The 18,222-nt window shown below is 43.7% G+C and overlaps 1 protein-coding gene across 2 annotated transcripts; it reads left to right on the top strand.

Annotated features, from left to right (window-relative positions):
• The first annotated feature begins 8,369 nt into the window (after positions 1 to 8,369).
• LOC116092509 (WAP four-disulfide core domain protein 15B-like) lies at positions 8,370 to 15,830 on the top strand. 2 transcript variants are annotated; one of them, XM_031373744.1, is made up of 4 exons: positions 8,370 to 8,442; positions 14,708 to 14,873; positions 15,017 to 15,174; positions 15,702 to 15,830. In XM_031373744.1, the coding sequence occupies exons 2-3, from the start codon at positions 14,789 to 14,791 to the stop codon at positions 15,172 to 15,174; spliced, it is 243 nt and encodes an 80-aa protein (XP_031229604.1). In that variant the 5' UTR covers positions 8,370 to 8,442; positions 14,708 to 14,788; the 3' UTR covers positions 15,702 to 15,830. The 2 variants fall into 2 exon arrangements, with proteins under 2 accessions (XP_031229604.1, XP_031229603.1); XM_031373743.1 differs by lacking the exon at positions 8,370 to 8,442 and adding an exon at positions 9,552 to 9,563 and having other exon boundaries at positions 14,686 to 14,873.
• The last annotated feature ends 2,392 nt before the right edge of the window (positions 15,831 to 18,222 follow it).

Here is an 18,222-nt window from a genome sequence, read left to right as displayed (position 1 = left end):
AGGACTCCGTCTCCCTTGTTCAAAAAACTAACAGTCAAGTCAGTCAAGTCGTCTCCCGATACCCCAGGCACAACATCCAGGGCTCCCGACAGCAGCTGCTGCCCAACATCTCAGGTACACCATCCGAGACATCCCGATACCCCAGGCACAACATCCAGGGCTTCCCCAGGCACAACATCCAGGGCTTCCCCAGGCACAGCATCCAGGACTTCCCCCCAGGCACAACATCTGGGGTTTCCGATAGCAGCTGCCCGCAGCCGCTGGACCCAAAACCAAAACACAAAACACAAAACACAAAACCACAAATGCAGCACAGTGGCACCGCACACCTCAGACACACACCACACTCATACAAACATACCTCCAAGGGGTCTTCAGGGTTCCTGGGTGTCACATGTTTCCCGGCCAACGCACCACATGAAAGACCCCTGTGGGAGACCCCCACTCAAATCTCGGGAGGACGTACACCCAAGGAATCACGAGAGACCACATCTTGATGTAATTACAAGAGGTATATTTTGATTTCAGGATGCCCTGGTTCAGCACCACACCTATCTCACGCAGGAGATAGGGGAGCCGACCACGAGGCTTGAAAGTTAGAGGTTTTTATAGGAAAAAAGGGTCTGAGGGAACAAAGGGATCAATGTGGTCATACATGATTGGCTAGTTCAAATATTAACTATTACGTACAGAACAAAGTGGAAAATTCCTAAGGTTGGTGTTAATCTGAGTCAACAGAGCATCTGACCTTAAACCATATCTGAGAGGACCAGATGGTCCATTACTTAGTGTCTGCCAGGCACGTCTTTGTAGGCCTAGGCCTTGGACATGTCCTCGTTTGTCTAGACATGTTTTCCTCTATGTTTATAGTTTTATGTCTTCTTGACCTGCCAGCTCTTATGATATCTAACAACTTGTTTGCTCTTTCCCAGGCCTATGTGGCCAGTTTGTGATGGATTCTTAGGCCCATAACTTTTCTTCCTAGTCAGCACAAGTTTAAAGCTTTAATTTCTCCTTACAGTTCCAGGCACATTTAATACATTAAATAAATGTATTTTTATTTAATACATTTTACTCTTTTCTACATTTATTTTTAAATATAAAAAATGTAAATTTATTATTAAATACATTTATTTTCATGAATGTACAGCCCATTGAACCTGTTCATGCATCTTTGCCAGCGGCTGGGCCTTCCTCACACTTTGTGTTTCTGGTGTAAGTTACTAGGGTGTAGTGTTTTGAAGCAGCTTGTTAAGATCTTTATTAAATTGCTCCTGAAGGGCTTCCTGACCAGGGAACCCCGAATTCAGCCTCTCAAAGACCACAGCAGAGTTGGGACCTTTCTGACAGAGCTCTGTCCCGTTGGACTAGGTTGCCGAGCACATCCTGACTTGGATTTGGGCTCCTTGTCAGCCTTTCCCCAGGGTCTGTGACAGTGACTTCGTCTTTCTTGGCCAGCTCTCTGGCATCTTTCTCTTGCTGCCTTGGGCAGTGTGACACAGCTGTGAGAGCAGTGGTACCCACGGTCGCCTCACTAAGAGGCAATGACAGCCAGAGGTGACAGATGACTCCAAAGGGACAGAATCTTCCGGACATAACGTGTGTCATCCGATACGCATAAGAACTCCCAGAGAACAGCATGGCAAAAGCAACACCTGCGCAGGTTCACACCAGACAAAATTCTTGTACCGAGAAGCAGGGGGTAGGTGCAAAGTCTCACTGTAACCAAGAAACGATTTTCAACTGATGCCTACTGGGAGAGGGAGAATCAGCCACACTCTCAGCCACACTCCGGGGCAGGCCCAATGCCCGGGCTCATGGCCAACACAAAATGGACTCATGGTGATTGCTCTTTTGTTCGTTCATTTGTTGATTCATTTGCTGCTGTTGGTTTTGGACCGTGTTTGGTTTGTTTTAGCATTGTAGCGGCTAATCCTGGTTGTCAACTTGACTATCTCTGGAATAAACTATATCTTGGCCTATTAGGACATTGGAAGAAGGAAGGTTCTCTCTCTCTTCTTTGCCTGCTTGCCTCGTGGGACTGAGCAACTGCTAGGTCCTTGGACTCCCATTCACAGCTGATGCTGACCATTGTTGGGGAGTTGGACTACAGACTGTAAGTCATCGATAAACTTCTTTACTATGTAGAGACTACCATAAATTCTGTGACTCTGGAGAACCCTAACTAATACAAAAGTTGGTACCAGGAGTGGGCTGCTTTGTCAGTATATCTATGCCCTACATGTATGCTTGGTGCCTGTGGAGGCCAAGAGAGAGTGTTGGATCCACTGAGCATGAGCTACAGTTGTGGGCCATTGGGTGCTGGGACTTAATTATGTCCTCTGGAAGAACAGCAAGTGTTTTGGGTTTTGTTTTGTTTTGTTTTGTTTTTTCGAGACAGGGTTTCTCTGTATAGCCCTGGCTGTCCATTATAATAACCATGATCACCTTGTCTCTGGTGATTCAATGCTGCCACCTGACCCTTGTTACCTCCGGGCCCAGTTAAACCCATTGAATTTAATTCATCTAATTGAGCAGCAGCATCTCCAACCATAAGGTCTGGCACGAGGAAAAGGGCAAGAACAAAGCTCTTCAAATGTGCTGGTGCCCCTCTCACCAGTTTGTGTCTTATAGGCCTGGTGAAGGGCATATCTTCTGGGCCTTCCCATTGTGGAGGATTAGGTCTTACACAGTGTATCCACTCTGGCATTGCAATTTCCCTGATCCTTAAAATCCCTTCATCAACACTAAGTCGAGGGATATCAGGCATCTCCAAATCCTTTTCAGTAGGTCATATTTTGATAAACACTTCAACCAACCATTCAAACAAACTTCCGGCACCTTTTTTAACTGTGCGAGCTTCCATATTAAACCTAGAATCTCCACTCAGAGGGCCTATGTCAATAAATTCAGCCTGCTCTAGTTTTATGTTCCTTCCACCATTATCCTACACCCTTAAAATCCATTCCCACACATATTCCTCAGACTTCTGCTTGAATGAATTAGCAAACTCATTAAGCTCCTTAGTACTGTAGCGAATTTCCTCATGGACTACACTTTCTACCTCCCCTCTAGGGGCCTGTTTTGCCTTGAGTCTGGTTATAGGTCTAGAAGAAACTCTTGATGGGCCTTGAGAAACTTAAGTATTGTCTTGTCTGGCATTTCCTCCAGCAAAAGTCACTGCTGGTTTATCAGACTCTGGGGGATTAATTTCCTCGTGTAGGGAAGGCATCATTTCAAGGGCTGGGGCTGAGGGTACTACTTCCTCAAGTAGGGCAAACCCTTGAGAATCTGAAGATTCAAAATTCTCAGATTCAACAGGGTCTTCCTACACATCCCCATCCCAAGTTGTAGGACCCCATTGTTTGCCAACTAATGCCCTTACTTTAACTGCTGACACCCCCTGAGCTGAGACTTAAATTTTTGCTGTAATTTAGCCAACCTTAGAATGAGGGCTTCAGTTTGATTTTCTGCAACTTGAGCTCTGTGGCTGCTGGAGAGAAGATTCTCTTCAAAGACACACTTAGCAACTTTTAGATTGTTTACTTATGTCTGGAGCCATGCAATTTTATCACACAACTCCTTCTTTTCCTTCATTGTTTTTTCCCCGAGATGCTAAGATCAACCAGCCAACAAAATCATTTTCCAATTTCTTTCCCATCTTGTAGAAAGCTTTGTACACTGAATCACCTAATTCATCAAGATAATCAAGGACATTAGCTTCTTTAAGCTTGAAATATAGTTTCAATCATGGGTCTTCAGTATTCTCTGAGCTCCCAGGAGGGAGAGAATTTGGAGAGGTTTCAGTAGTTAAAGGGGCTGGTGGATTCTCAAACCAGCTCCAGATTTTTTAAAGAGCAATCCTTATACTTGTACTCCTCTAGAACCACTCCGGGTACCAACTTCTGTATTAGTCAGGGTTCTCTAGAGTCACAGAACTTATGGTAGTCTCTATATAGTAAGTATAGAGACTTATAGTAAGTATAGAGACTACCATAATATTTTAAAATTATTTAAGATATTTTTCTTTCTTTTGTTTGTCTTGATCTTCAGGTTTTGGTTTTAGGTTTATTGTTTCGTTTTGCTCTGTTTTGAGAGAAGAAGAAAGAACATGAAGTTAAGTGGGTAGGAAAGTGGAGAGGCTCTGAGAAGAGTTGAGGGAGAAGAAATGATATAATCAAAATATAAAAGAACTGTAGAAGCATTGATGGAGGAACGACTTGTCTATCAGGAGGCAGACAGCTTTCCTGTTGAAATCTTCCAATCATTGGGGGCTATACTATGTGTTTGTATATTCTTGTTCACTACAATTAACTTCCTTTATTTCAAACACCCATTATAAATGCAAAGAAAAGCATTTTAAAAATAAGTCCTGCTTAAGTGTTCAAATCAGCCTCACTTGTTATTTAAGAAAATGTATACTAAGATGAGATGTGCTTTGGGGGTAGAGGAGAGGATAAAAGGAGCAAGCAGATGGCTTGAGGTGGTGAAGTGCTTGCTGCACAAATCACAAGGATCTGAGTTCAAATCCCTGACACCCACATAAAAAGCTGCCCATGACAGCACACCTATAACCAAGGTACAGGGAAGGCAGAGATATGAGGACCCCAGGGGCTCACTAGTCAGCCATCTACCAGAATTAATGAGTTTCAGGTTTAGTGAAAGATCCTGCCTCAAAATGAAAGGTGGCAGAGCAATGGAAGACATTCCCAACATCAACTTCTAGCCACACACATGTGCACAAATGTGTATATGTACTGCCACAACACACACATGTGCCTGTGTATGTGCCTGGCTCTCTCCCTCCCTCCCTCCCCCCCCTCTCTCTTTGTCTCTCTCCTTCTTCTCTAGCTCATGAAGAGTTAATGAACTCTGAACTTCTTGCTGTCAGCAAAAGCCCCCTGAGATAAAAAATAAAGAGCATGAAGTAGTTAATTTCCTTCTCTGATCCCCTGCTGCTATCAGCAGTCAGTTGCCAGAAGCCATCAGCTCTGGCCCCAGAGTAGCAAGAAAGAGTTAATTGCCAGAAGCCGATAGAGAAATTGAGGACTCAGACATAAAACTCATAGCTGCAGCCTCCTAATTTTCAACAACTGTGCCCAAAACAAACAAACAAAATACACAGGAAAAAGGCAAATGATGTGGGAAAATTGGATATCCACTCATAAATGAATTAAACTAGATCCGTATCTCTCACCGTCCATGAAAATCTATTTAAAATGGGTCAGAGATCTTATTCAAGACCTAAAACTTTGAAATCACTATGAGCATAGACAATAAAACTTCAAAAAGAACTCCAATAGGAAACAATCGTAAGAACTAACAAATGGCATTACATGGAATTTACAAAAGCTTCTGCACAGAGAGATGGTTCCATGGTTAAAAGAACCAGATTCAGTTCCCAGGTGGCTCACAACCATCTATAACTGCAATTCCAGGAGAGCTGATGCCCTCTTCTGACCTCTGAAATCATTAGGCATGCACACAGTGCACATAACACACACACAGGCAAGACACTCATACACATAAAGTAAAATAATCTAAAAGAAGTGTCTTTAAAATTCTTCCTGTACAGGAAAGGAAAGTATACAGAATGAAAAGGTGGTCTACAGAGAAGGAAGAATCTTTGCCAACAATGTATCTAACAGGAGATTAGTTCCGAGAATATATATAAGAAACTGCAAAAATTAAATATGACAATGAACTAAATAGACAGTTACCAAAAGAAGAGAGATCTGAAAAAAGTGTTCAACTTCCGTAGCCATTGAGGAAACGCAAATTAAAACGACCCTGAAATTCCACCCTGTGGTGGTTTGACTATGCTTGGCCCAGGGAGTGTCATGATTGGGAGGTGTGGTCTTATTGGAGGAAGTGTATCACTGTGGGGGTGGGCTTTGAGACCCTCCTAGCTACCTGGAAGACAGTGTTTTTTCCTGTTTGCCTTTGGAACAGGATGTAGAGCTCTTGGCTCCTTCTCCAGCACCTTGTCTGCCTGGACACTGCCTTGCTTCCTGCCATAATGATAATGGACTGACCCCAGGAACCTGCAAGCCAGCCCCAAGTAAATGTTCTCCCTTATAATGGTTGCTGTAGTCATGGTGTCTCTTCACAGCAATGGAAACCCTAACTAAGACGCACCTCATTCCTGTAAGATAACTAAAAATTTAAAGACAAAATACTATAAACGCCAAGGAGAATGTGGAGATGGGGAACCCTCACACATAAGTTTGTGGAAGCCACTGTGGGGCTTCCTCAAAAACTACAAATAGAAGCACTGTTTGACCCAGTCGTTCTCCTGGCTACACACCTAAAGGACTCCAAGACAGCCTTCCATGTATGTACATGCACATTCATGTTTGTTACTGCACTTAGCATTACACCACAGCAGAGAAATGTCCATCAACAGAAGGTGGAGAACTTATGCACAATAGAAGTTTCTCAGGCATTGACAGGGAAGTGGGGTGGATCTAGAGATAATTATTCTAAACAGAGGAAGACTCAGAGAATCACTGCCTGATTCCCATCCCAGGTGGGACCTAGGTTTTATTATACAGAATGTAGAGCGTGAGCATAGGAAGGGACAATGGGGGGAAGAGGAGAAGGGCCGATGGGATTAACACACTGTGTAAGAAGAGGGAGGACTATCCAGGCACAGGAGAGAGAGGATTATTTGGAGAGAGGAAAGGACCAGCGAAAGGAAGACTAAAAGAGCACAGGCAGAGGAGGAATGAATAAGAACAAAATGGCAAAATAAAACCCATCACTGTGTTTACTGACTTTAAAAAATAACTTTGCGGCTGGTGAGATGGCTCAGCAGGTCAAGGCACAGGCTACTCAAGCCTGATGACCTGGGTTCAAGTCCCAGGTAAACATGGAGGGAGAGAAGCAGCTCCATAGACTTGCTCTTGGATCCCCCCATGTGCATGCCATGACACATGTATCTATGCCCCACACACATCATACAAGATGTGGATGCAATAATTAATTCATTGATAATTCACAGGCTAATAACTTTTTTTAAAAAATCCTTTTACTGGGCAGTGGTGGCTCACGCCTTTAATCCCAGCACTTGGGAGGCAGAGGCAGACAGAAGACTAAGTTCTAAGTTCTAGGCCAGCCTGGTCTACAGAGTGAGTTCCAGGATAGCCAGGGCTACACAGAGAAACCATGTCCCCAAAAAAATTAAAAAAAAAAAAAAAAAAAAAAAAAAAAAGAAAAGAAAGAAGGAAAGAAAGAAAAGAAAACAGGAAGAAACAAGGTAGACTTAGAAAAGGCAGAAACAAAATGATCCATAATCTCTCTCTCTCTCCCCACCCCCTGTCTCTCTCTCCCCCTTCCCCTCTCTCATCTTTGTTCTTTAATCTCCTCATCCTTATTCCTCCTCACTGTCAGCTTTGGGCTCCGTTATTTTCCTTAGTGTGTGTTAAATGTTTTATTTTGAGTGTGTGTGTGTGTGTGTGTGTGTGTGTGTGTGTGTGTGTGTGTGTGTGGACAATGGGATCTGGAGATCAAACTCAGGCCATTGGTTTGCATAGCAAGTGCGGCAAGTGCTTCTGACCAGTGGGCCATCTCACAGACACATGTTGTCCTTGGTTTTAAAGCTATGTTAATGGTCTCTTCCGCTAATCACAAACCACTCTCCCTTTTTAGTTGTGTTTGTGAGCATTTACTATTTGAACCTATCTGAATTCTTTCTATTTATTTTCTTCTCTTCCTTTTCTTCCTGATACCTTTGTGATTTCAATCTTTGTGAACACACTGAACTTTTTTGGTGGCCTTGTGTGGAGACTGCTCCAGGCAACTTGAGAGAAATGAATTGATGTATTGTAATGTTTTTGCTGTGAGCACTTTATACATGACTTAGATGTAATTTATCCATACGATACTCAAGTCCTGTCTACTGATGCCACATCTCACCCAGCACTTCATTGAATTCCCTTCAGTTTAGATGTTTGCATCTTCAGCTGGGTCACTCTGGACAACATCATGCTATGAACATGTTTTGAATACTTGCATCTTCTTCATGGGTAAATCCTAGTGCAAGGGTACAAGAAGGCCAGTGTCCCAGTGTGGCATGCTGATGGACTGGGGGAGACCTTTAAACCCCTCTGCTTATTTCCATCCAGGTCCTCAAAGGATTAGCAAAGCTCAAGTTAGTAAGGTCACCATGGATACCCATACTCTTATTGTCTCAGGCCACCGCGGACTAGTCTGTTTTATCTGATGCCACCTCCTTTCTCTCGTTTCTGTTGCTATCTTTCAGCTTGTTCACATCTAAACACTGGATAACTTTGATTACTGATTAACTTCCTTTTTGTTCAGCTTCAGGAACCCCCTTTAGCCCTCCTTGAAAAACAGGTTTGGTGGAAACACCCTCCCTCCGTTTTTATTTCTACAGGAGCGTTTTATCTTTCTTTCAGTTACTGAAGACAGTCCTGCTGAGTGAGTATTTTTGACTTTGCGTATTTCTCCCTTTGGAAACACTAAAGTATCTCACCCTGTCCCTAACAATGTCTCTAGGAAGTCTCCTGCCACTCCCACTGGAGTCTCCTTGTGTGTTCTGTTCACTCACTGCCTTTGGATCCTCTCTTTGTCTTTGATCTTTCGAGCTTTGATCAGAGTCCGTTGTGGTGTGGGACTGACCCTTCATTGATCTCCTGAATCTGGGCTTTTATGACTTTCCTTGGGTTTGGATTGCTTCCTCGAAAGATTTAGAATGTAAATGATTTTCTCTACTCCCTTTTGAACACCACTGACACACACCTGTGCCCTTTTCATGTTGTCCGGGGCAGTACTTCTCTTCCTTTCTTTTTCTTCCACAATGAGTGCATTCCCAAGCAGTCTATCTTTTGTTCAGTCAGACCTAACAATGCTCACAGCAGCACACCCATCATTTCACATGACTGCTTTCCATCTTAGGCAATTCTGTATGAATTTTTAATCATGAATCTCTTCATGATTGACAAATTTCTTCAATCAAATTTGGAATTATTTTCCTTCTTTTTTTTTCCAAAGTTCATTTTGCTTCTTCCAAATTAAAAGATATTTTCAGTTCTTGTGGAGTTAATACTGCCCATATATTTGCGTTCAGTCTCTGGCATTTTATCTTCTCCAGTAGGCAATGCCATGTTTTCCTGATTGCTATTCATCTTTATCTTGCATCCAAACCATGAGTTGATGAAGCATGTATTCCAGCCTTTGCATTCTGGCAGTAACTGAGAATGTCTTTCCACAGGAAGTTTGTTCAATAGTTCACTGCAGACTGTGAGCAATGATCCCTATGTTTGTGACTACTATTGCCATTGTGGTCCTGGAGACAGCCTAAGGCCATGACATGGGCAGCACATTCTGTGGGAGCAAAGAGAAGGAATCTAATGAGCTTTGAACTTGGCTTAGCAGCATACTGGAATTTTGTGACTCTCAAGACTGACATTGGTCTAGAAAAATGCAAAATCCCCAAGTTCCTGAGACTTTTCTGCTCCTGAGGCTTTCAGAACCAAAACCACCATCACCCAGCTGTGACACAAGCTGGTACTCGGGCAGGGAGTCCATGAGTCCTTCTGGTACTGATGTAGATGCTTGCTTATATCGTGTGTATCGGCCAGGAGACAGATGTGTGAGGTGTGTCCAGTGCTGTCTGTGTATCCAGTGTTGGGGTCTTAGATAGAGTTATTTGAATATGGCCCCCTCATTCCCAGTTTATGTTCATGCATGTTATGCTAATGAGAGTAGGGGAAGGGTATACAGGAAACACCAGACTGTCCTTCCTACCTCCATGATGGATTCTCTCATACAACAACAGGTTTCATTTTGTCTTCCCATGCACATACATTACTGTGCATTCTCATAGTCATCCCTCACTAACAGACCTTATGCAGGTCCTCACTGGTTCCATCTCGCCCCACATCTGCTTTTATGTTGTGTATATTTTTAGAGCATCAATTCCATGTGACCTGTCTCGGAGTTCACATACTCTTTTCTTCCATTTGATAAATTCTCCCACTGACACTGTTGAGAAAAAGGAAAACAAAAACACAGTATTTGCCTTTTTGAGTCTGGATTGAGTCCTGCAGGACTCAATCAGTCCTGGCAGCAGCAGGAGCAGGCACGTGGACCCAGCTCCACCAGCTGAGGAGATCCTTCAGGCTTTGGGGGATCTTGACGTGGGTTAAACTGAATCCTTGGCCTTGCCACAGAACAGAATTTCAGGATGAGCTGGTATGAAATGCAGAGTTTATTAAAAGATATTTTCCCCAAGGGACTGGAGAGATGTGTTTGCAGTTAAGGGCAGTAGCTGTTCTTGCAGTAGACCCGGGCTTGCTTCCTATCCCCAGCATGATGGCTCACAACCATCTGTAACTCCAGTTCCAGGGGATTTAATTTGTCTTTTGTTCTCCTTGAGCACTACAGGTCTGTGATGCGCATACATACACCCAGGATCAAGCACCTACACAGAAAACAAAATAAAAGTTTCAAGGATATTTTCAGCCTTAATTTTTAAGAGTTAAGAGCAAGGCCGTCCCTCAGAAAGAAGAAGGACACGCCCAGAGGCATAGGCGGGGCTCCTCCAGAACAACAGCCATATGCACAATTCTGTAGGTTTTGAAGTCAGGGCCTTCCAAAGGGTTCCATGAAATCACAGGGTGGTCGATGAGCATAACTGGCAGGATTACAAATACAAAAGCAAAGCTTTTATTTCACTGGGACAGTGGGCGTTAGGATAGCTTCGCTGTGAGCAAACATAACGGTCTTGTAAGGATCCCAGAACATTTTCACGAAAGGAGTAAAGCCATATAGGTCACACAGGCCTGGGCCTTAAGCATGGTTCATTTCTGTTTTAACATAAAATACATTTGTATGAGCTGCTCCTTGCCTCGGCGCTGGCAGCCTTCCCAGAAGAGCTGTTCATCATCGTGCTAGGACTCGTGATCTTCAGCTGATAACATGCCTCAACCTCAATGAGGTGTGCTTTTTCCTTTTGTGTTCCATAATCCTCCTGTCTTCCCATTCAGCCTCAATTCTCTGCAAGTGACACAGTCCCATTTATTTTTAAAGTATGAATAAAGCCCTATAGAGCAATCCTGCCACAACCTGTCCACGGATCCCCAGGCTGACTCTATTCTTCAACTATTCTGAAAAATTCCTGGACAAACAGAGTGCATGTGTCTGTGGTTTGCTGACTGGGATTGCTTAGCGTGGACCTCGGGGAGCCATGTGGCTGGGCTGTAATGTAGCTCTGCTCTTTTAGCTTTTGAGGTGTCTGGTTTCATTTTCATCCCCACCAGCAGTGCAAGAAGGCCGCTTCAACAGGCACCGGCATTTCCTAGTCCCTGTTTTAATGAGGAGAATCATTCTTACGGTACTGAGATGGAATCTCAACGTCATTTTGATCTGTACATCCTTGAGCAGCTAAAGATGTTGGATGTTTTCCGGACATTGATTGGTGATTTATGCTTCTTTTGACAACAGATGAGAGGACAGCTTCCCTGGAGGTTTTATTTGTTATTTTGTGGTTTTGTTTGTTTGTTTTGTTTTTGAGATAGGGTCTTACCATCTACCTCTGGCTGGCTTATGTGGACCAGATGGTCCTGGAACTCAGAGAGGACCCTCTGCCTCGGCCTCATCAGTGTTGGGATTAACGGCGTACACCACCATACCCAGCCTAGATTTTTTTTTTTTAATGTTTAATTCATTCTATGTATTTTTATGTTCCAGGTGTCAATCCTCTGACAGATGTGTGGCTAGCAAAGCCTCCCTCCCATTCCATAGGCTGTCTGTTTCCCTGTGAACTGCTCCTATCTGCCATCACTTGCTGTAACTCCCTGAGCTATTTAGTCCTTTGCAGAAAGTGCCTGCTTGTATGTCCAGGTGTTTACAGTTGTGTTTTCAAGCCTTATAGCATGGTCTTGCTGCGCAGCGGCTAAGTTCAGTCATGAATCAGCTAGCACCCAGTTTCCTCTGGTCTGTCCTCAGCATGCACATAGATACATATGCATAGACAGATGTGTGACATGCAAGTACCAGCAGATGGATGGCGTGCACACACATGGCAAATAGAACCCCGAAGCATCTCATTCTCTTCTTCGCTTTTGTGGCTCCGTCTGGGCGCACAGCCTGAAATACCTGTGAGGTAAAAGGTGTGTTCTTGAGACAGTGTTCCCTTCACAGACCCTCAACGGAGCCAAGAGATCTGAATGCAGGCTCTGATGGAGCTGCTGTATAGTTAAAATAGTGACCACATCAAGGAGAAAATCCTCTCCTGGAGAGGCTGCAGGTTCCTGGTCTTCAGAGCTCTACTACAGGGGCAGCTGCTGCTTTGGGTCCTTGACTTACAATGTGGTGGGGGGACAGGACATACACGCAGCTGTGGAGGTCAGGGGACGACTGTGGCAGTGGATTCTCTCCTTTCACTGTGTGTGCTCCAGAGCTTCCTTCTCAGGTCATGAGGTTTGACCACAGCCCCCTTTCCTTCTGAGTCCTCTTGCTGCCCAAGCTTTAATGGCCGTCATAGCTAGACAAATAACAAGCACAGCGCTACGGGGTTTCCTTGTCTTGGTGAGAGTTGCACATTCCCGTTTGCCTCGTGTGTCTTTGCAAAACTTTAGTTTCATCCCTACTTCCAAAATGGTGTTTATTTGAGTTTGTTTGTTTGTCTTTCCCGGTGTGTTGTTAGAATTTTCATAGTTCTGATAAGAATGGCCTCCAAATTCCCAGTCCTCAAGTGCTGTCCTGTGTTGTGGGGTTATTGTAGAAACCGTCAAGCTGGAATCCTTGAATTATTAACCTGTGTCATCACAGATATTTCACATATGCTATAGTTCATGTGGAAATAAGCATGGTTTCCTAACTTCTCTACTAACAAGAAACATCCCATTGACTTAATCTAAATGTTTCAACCAAGCACATGTTTCCGAGGGGCGGGGAAACCTATTTGCTCACGATCTATTGTTAAGTACAACAAAATTCACTGGATCCATTTTAGTGAAGAAGTTTTTACTTTAAATTTAAAGCAAGGTTACAGCATAGTTCCCTTTCATGGGGCATCATTTTTTTCATATTTGAGCACTCTAAAATTGCTGCGAATAACAAACTTTTGAAAACTAAGCCTTCTGGGCCAGAGTAGCATTGAAAGGAAGAGTGCGGACATTTTAAGATTTCTGGCCGGTTAAACCAACTAAAAAGAAATTTTCTTTAAAATGAAGTCTACAAGTCAAGGTGACCCAGAGATGAAAACTAGCAGCACATATTACAGCTAAAAGATGTACAGTCAGCTGATAGCTCAGGAGTTAGGAGTCCATACCGCTCTGGCAGAGGACCTGGCCTTGATTCCAGCTGCCTCGACCATAGCTCCAGGAGGATGCACCGCTCTCTTCCTGCCTCCATGGTGCATCTGGACTCGAGTGCTCACCCACATAGATGCACATAATCCATGAAATCAGAAATAAAGCCAGGCGGTGGTGGCGTACACCTTTGATCCCAGCACTTGGGAAGCAGAGGCAGGTGGATTTATGAGTTCCGGGCCAGCCTGGTCTACAGAGTGAGTTCCAGGACAACCAAGGCTATACAGAAAAACTCTATCTCAAAAAACAAAACAAAACAAACCAAACAAACAACAACAACAACAAAGAAAGAAAGAAATTAGAAATAAAAATACACATTTTTAAAAGATTAGCTTATTTTATAAGATTATTTTATTTTATAAAAGAAAAGCTATATTTTGGTCACTGTCCACATGAGTAGATTCTCAATTTTAAAAAATAACAAGCACCTCACAGTTTCCTAGGCACACAGAAAGAACTCACACATTGTCTGCCTTTATATTTATGGATCCAGAGTGACCTCAAGTTTTTTTTTTTAACTTCATTAACAACAGCTTTTACATATAAATGAAGACATTAAAAAGAAATTAAGAAATAAACTATCAGTTAAGAATCATGTTCCTTGTAAGTAAGCCATTTTTGATAAGTCTAAATAGTGCCTGGCTCGGAGGCCATTCTCCCACGTGCCTGTGATGGCAAGGCTGCGGTTTACAGGCTGATGGCGGGAGGGAGACTTTGGAATGCGCCCTAGACGAGGGCTGTGCAGAGGGGTGCGGTCCTGGTTTCTCTGCATGTCCAGTAAGAAGAGAAGATTAAACAGTCTTTTTAGGATTTATTTATTTATTTATGTTTTGTTATTGGGTTTTTTGTTTGTTTGTTTGTTTTGTTTTTGTTTTTGTTTTTGTTTTTGTTTTTTCGAGACAGAGTTTCTCTGTGTAGCCCTGGCTGTCCTGGAACTCACTCTGTAGACCAGGCTGGCCTCGAACTCAGAAATCCGCCTGCCTCTGCCTCCCAAGTGCTGGGATTAAAGGCATGCTCCACCACTGCCCAGCTTGTTTTTAATATGTGAGTGTCCTGTCAGCACCTGTATTTGCATGCCAGAAGAGGGCATCTGATTCCATTGTAGGTGGTTGTGAGCCACCTTGTGGTTACTAGGAATAGAAGTCAAAACCTCTGAAAGAGCAGCCAGTGCTCTTAACCACAGAGCCATTGTTAAAAGGGTTGGCCAGTCTTGATGCACAGTCTAGAAAAAAAAAAAATCTCCTCTTACTGATTCCTAGGATCCTGAATGAAGCAAACCTGAAGAAAAGGACAGGCTGCCCAGGTCGTAGGACACCCCGCCCAAGCCCTAGAACATTGTGTCCAGCTGTTAATTCTGCTGTCCACAGGTCCTTCTGAGGGTGGCCCTCCCATGAAGCTGACATAACCACACCCGGCCTCCACACTCACCTGCACAGTTTTCTTAGGAGATGAAGCTGCTTAGCCTCTCTCTACTCACGGTGACCATTCTTCTTTGCTGTAACATGGCTCGGCCTGAATTAAGGAAGAAGAAAGGTGAGGCACAGTGTTCCTGGGGTGGCTCGAGTAGGGGACTCTTCCCTCAGAGAAGTCCAAGGGACCACTTGGTACTTGATGCTCAAAGCGGAGGTTCACAGTTTGTCAGCCCCCAAGGCTCACTTTGTGATATTCTTTTGCAGATGTTTCCAAACCTGGGTATTGCCCAGAGTTTCATCTTTCCTGTCCCTTTACCCTTATACCCAAATGCAGTCGTGATAAAGGCTGCAAGGACTCCCTAAAGTGCTGCTTCTACAACTGTCAGAAGCGCTGTATGGAACCATGGGAGAACGCCGATTAGGTAAGCAGCCCTCATGACGCTACTCGACATGCTCCTTCTAGAACCTGGGCGTGGAGTCACTTGCCTTCTAGGCAGATGTGATCTGTGTGTAGCTCTAGACAGCACGGCAGTCAAAGCATCTAAGTTAATTAGGATGATCCAGAGACTGCCTCCTTCCTCAGAAAAGGCGCCCTCATTGCCTGGGTGGGCATCGGCCATTCTTGTATGCCACCTCTGCATAGGATTATCGCTAAGCTCCTCAACTGCTACTGAGTGTTTCTTGTGCTTATTGTCAGTGGCCTCTTTTCACATCTTATAACAATGAAGCATTTCACACTTAATACCTTAAATTATAAAGGGATTTTGAAATCGTAATTTCTTACTTGGCACTTACAGAGCCACTTACTCTTAGCCCTTAATTTGCTGACAGCACATCGCAGTGTTCATGGATAGAGAGCGCATAGCAGGACCCAGAGCATGGTGACCAGGTGACCCAGAAGCATGTCCCCAGCACCGTTTACATCTGTTCTTATCTCTGTTCTTTCTAGACAAACCTGAGAAGACACATGTGATGTAGTCAAGGATAGCTGGCCTCCTCCTCCGATAGGCCCATCCGAAAACCAAAATTTAAGTGCTTGTTAATATGAGTACAAAATAAAGGAATAAAGTGTTGTGTATTTATCTATTTTCTGTTGCAATAAAAAAAAAAAAACTACCTTAGGCTGGGATTTTACAAATATGGAAGTTTTACCACCCTGCACTGCAAAATATGAAAGAATGCTCACAAAAGAGGAAGGAAATTCTATTATGGAAAACACAGGGAAGGATTAATTTCATGAGAGGAATGAGTTAATTATTAAATACTTTTCATTGACCTGACAAGATGCAAGAGTGTAGGGAGGGAAAGGTGTGTTTTGGATCATAGTCTGAAGATGCTGTCTGTCCACCACAGCAGAGATGGCTCAATCCGTATCGGATACCTGACAAATGAGACTTCAAACCAAAGAGATAAAGAGGGCCTCTGCAAGTTAATAAGGAGAACAAATCATTAAGATATGACAATTGTAAATACATATGCACAAAACACTGAGACACCCAATTTCAAATAGCAGACAATAAGAGGGCAATCTGAGTCAGGCGGGTCCAGACAGGATGCTAGGGAGGGATTGTATACCCCACTCTCAGCCACACTCAAAGTCAAAAGGAAACTTCAGAATTAAACTATACTGGAGATCGAATATATTTAACAGGTATTTATGGGATAGTCAACCCAGTCAAATTTATTTTCAGGAGAATTATATATACATATACATATATATGTATGTATAGTAGGTCACAAAGCAAATCTTAATAAATAAAAGGTAATTAAAATAATTTTTTGTATATTGTCAGATCACAGTAGAGTGAAACCAGAGGTCAGGAGCTATGCTCAAAGACTTCCATGATACATTCTTGGGTGGAGAGATGAGGGGAAGAGCATCCATAGAACAAAATGAAAATGAGAACCCAACCTTACCTTTGCAAAGCAGCTAAGGCAGTTCTAAAGGAAAAATCACAGCTACTGGAGTTTATACAGTGAGTCACTGTGAAGATCAGGTAAGGAATTTAAAATGAGAGCATCATTTTGGAACTCAAGAAAGAATAAAGGGGAGACTCACCAGCCAGATGCTGAGGAAGAAGCAAGCCAGGGCTGAAGGATGGTTACTAACCCGCAGGTAGCTGAACCCAGGCTAGAATAAAAAGGATAATAAGTTAAGAGCAAGTCAGAGAGCAAGCCAAAGTTATGGCCTAGGCATTTATCAGTAAGTAATTAGTCTCCGAATCATCATACCTGGAGCAGGTGCTGGGAGGAAAAAAAATGGACTTAACATTTTTCACCAAGCTCAAAAGCAGTGCCTGGCAAGAAATACTAAAGATCAGGGAGGACATGCATTAAATAGAGACTAAAAGAAAAGCAACTACAGAGCCATAGAATCAGGACACGGCACTGGCACAAAAACAGACATCCAGGCCAATGGGAGGAAACAGAAGAACCAGAAATAAACCTGTGAAGATACAGCCATCTGAGTTTCCCCAAAGCTGCCAAAACCCACTCCTCCAGGGCTGCCATCCACAGCACGGACAGTTTGTCTTGTAGACTCAGGACAGCTTCACTCCAGAGGCTGCTACTGTCCTCAATGGTTGCCCCGCAGCTCTGGCATCTCCAGTCTCCTGGGATCTTCACTGAAACTGAGCTCCGCTCTCACCAATAGCCTCCTGGCCTCTCTTCGGGGACTCGGACCCTGCCTCCCCATGCGAAGCCTCAGATCTTTCTCATGACACTTTTAGTCCAGGGTCCTCCCTGCGGTGAGACTGGACCTTCCCCAGTAGCCTCTTCCAGACTATCTTCGTGGAGACTCTGACCTTGCCACTCAGTGTCAGGCCTCAACTGCCCTCCATGACCCCTTTATTCCTTCAAAACCATCACTACCTGGAAAACCCTTGCACAGTGCCAAGCCTGGCTGCAGACAGCAAGACCACAGCTTCCATGTGTAGACTCTGAAGAAATCCTCCCCTAACGGTACCTCCTCAACAACGTGGTCTCTTATTAACCAGAGCTGATTCTTCAGCCCTAGCTAAGTAACATTGACTGTCCCAGTGATGCATCGTTTTTTTCTTCCACAGATTGTTAATTCTAATGTATTACATAAAAAGCCCCAGATAGTCTTTGCTTCCCCCTGAAGCTTCAGAAGTCATGTCTCCATTGCGTGTACCTATTACCATTCAAGTACTAGCGAGTCCCAACCCTGCTTAGCTTCAGAGATCAATCAAGATGGGGTATATTTAGAATAGTATGGCTGTAGGCAGCTGTACCTGTGTCAATATCCCTATTTTCCAAACTTCCATAGCAACTCATTGAGCTTTAAGTACTGAATGGCTTTCCCAACCCAAAGCTGCAAAATGCTTCTATACTCTTTATCTCCCCCCACCCCCACAAAAAAGGTCCAGTCCACCACAGCAAGAGTCTACTCTCTGCTCTCAATTTCTGTTCTAGATTTCTGTTGCTGTGATAAAACACGGACCAAACAC

This window comes from Mastomys coucha, unplaced genomic scaffold, assembly GCF_008632895.1.
Source record: "Mastomys coucha isolate ucsf_1 unplaced genomic scaffold, UCSF_Mcou_1 pScaffold15, whole genome shotgun sequence".
Taxonomy (NCBI): Eukaryota; Metazoa; Chordata; class Mammalia; order Rodentia; family Muridae; genus Mastomys; species Mastomys coucha.
This window is presented reverse-complemented; position numbering and strand designations above follow the sequence as displayed.